This window comes from Monoraphidium neglectum (genome assembly GCF_000611645.1).
Source record: "Monoraphidium neglectum strain SAG 48.87 unplaced genomic scaffold scaffold00920, whole genome shotgun sequence".
In the NCBI taxonomy this organism is placed as follows: domain Eukaryota; kingdom Viridiplantae; phylum Chlorophyta; class Chlorophyceae; order Sphaeropleales; family Selenastraceae; genus Monoraphidium; species Monoraphidium neglectum.
This window is the reverse complement of record NW_014012708.1, coordinates 18,047-18,959: the sequence shown is the minus strand read 5'-3', so window position 1 is coordinate 18,959 and position 913 is coordinate 18,047. Positions and strand designations below refer to the sequence as shown.

The following is a 913-nucleotide window of genomic DNA, read 5'->3' as shown; positions in this document are numbered from 1 at the left end:
GGGTATGGGGTGGTTGGCTGCCAGGGCCGAGGCGAGAGCGGCGCCACATGGAGGCGCTCATCGCTGGCTGCAGAGGCTCCAAGCGCCGCCTGTGCCGCCCCAAGGCGCCAGCATCCGCGGGCCTCTCTCTGCGTCGCCGCCCCCGAGCGGCCGCCACACCCACACGCGTGCGGCGCAAGGCGGTGAACTCACCCCGCGGCGGAGCGCGAGCGCGGCGCGCAGCGCGATGCGCGGCAGGCACAGCGCGACAGAGCCCAATGCAACGTATTGCAGGTGGTCCAGCCAGGCGGCCCCGGTGGGGCGTGAGAGGTAGTGCAGCAGAGACACCGCCAGCAGGGCGGCGCCGGCGAGCACATTCCATGGGGGGCACCAGCGGCCCTTTACCTGGGAGGCGGGGGGGGATGGCGACATGCACGCACGCGTGTGTGTGTTTTGGTGCGACTCAATGTGCATGTGCGTATGCGTGCGTGTGCAATTTGCATGTGTGTGTGCGTGTTTGACCGTGAGAGTTCATTGGGCGGGGCCGGAGGCGCTGAGCCTGCAGCTGCGGCGTGCAGTAATTGCCAGTCCGCCCGCCCGCGCCCCCCGCCTGGCGCGCCCCCGCACTCCCCGCGCCGCAGCGCCCAACCCAGCGGCCAGCGCGCCCAAGGGGCCGCCGGCGCGGCCCACCGTCGCCTGGGTGCGCGGCGGCGAGAGGCTGGCGTCGAGCATGGCCCCGTTGAGGGCCGCGACCAGCGCCGCGGGGCTGGCCTGGGTGGCGTCGTGGCGCACGGTCACGCGCTGCGCCATAACTGATACCTCCACCTGCGCCGGGGGAGAGGGGGGTGCCGCAGGCTCAAACGAGACAAGCGCAAGGGGGCCACATGAAACGGGGAGGGGGGGGGAGGCTATGGCGATGGGGCGGGAACCGTGG

General features: G+C 72.6%; 1 protein-coding gene across 1 annotated transcript; it reads right to left on the bottom strand.

Moving 5' to 3' along the window:
• Positions 1-606: 606 nt before the first annotated feature.
• On the bottom strand, positions 607-789 carry MNEG_5934 (hypothetical protein; the record flags this gene model as incomplete). Its single annotated transcript, XM_014045593.1, has 1 exon — positions 607-789. A coding segment is annotated over one exon (183 nt), but the record flags the coding sequence as incomplete, so codon positions are not given.
• Between the last annotated feature and the right edge of the window lie 124 nt (positions 790-913).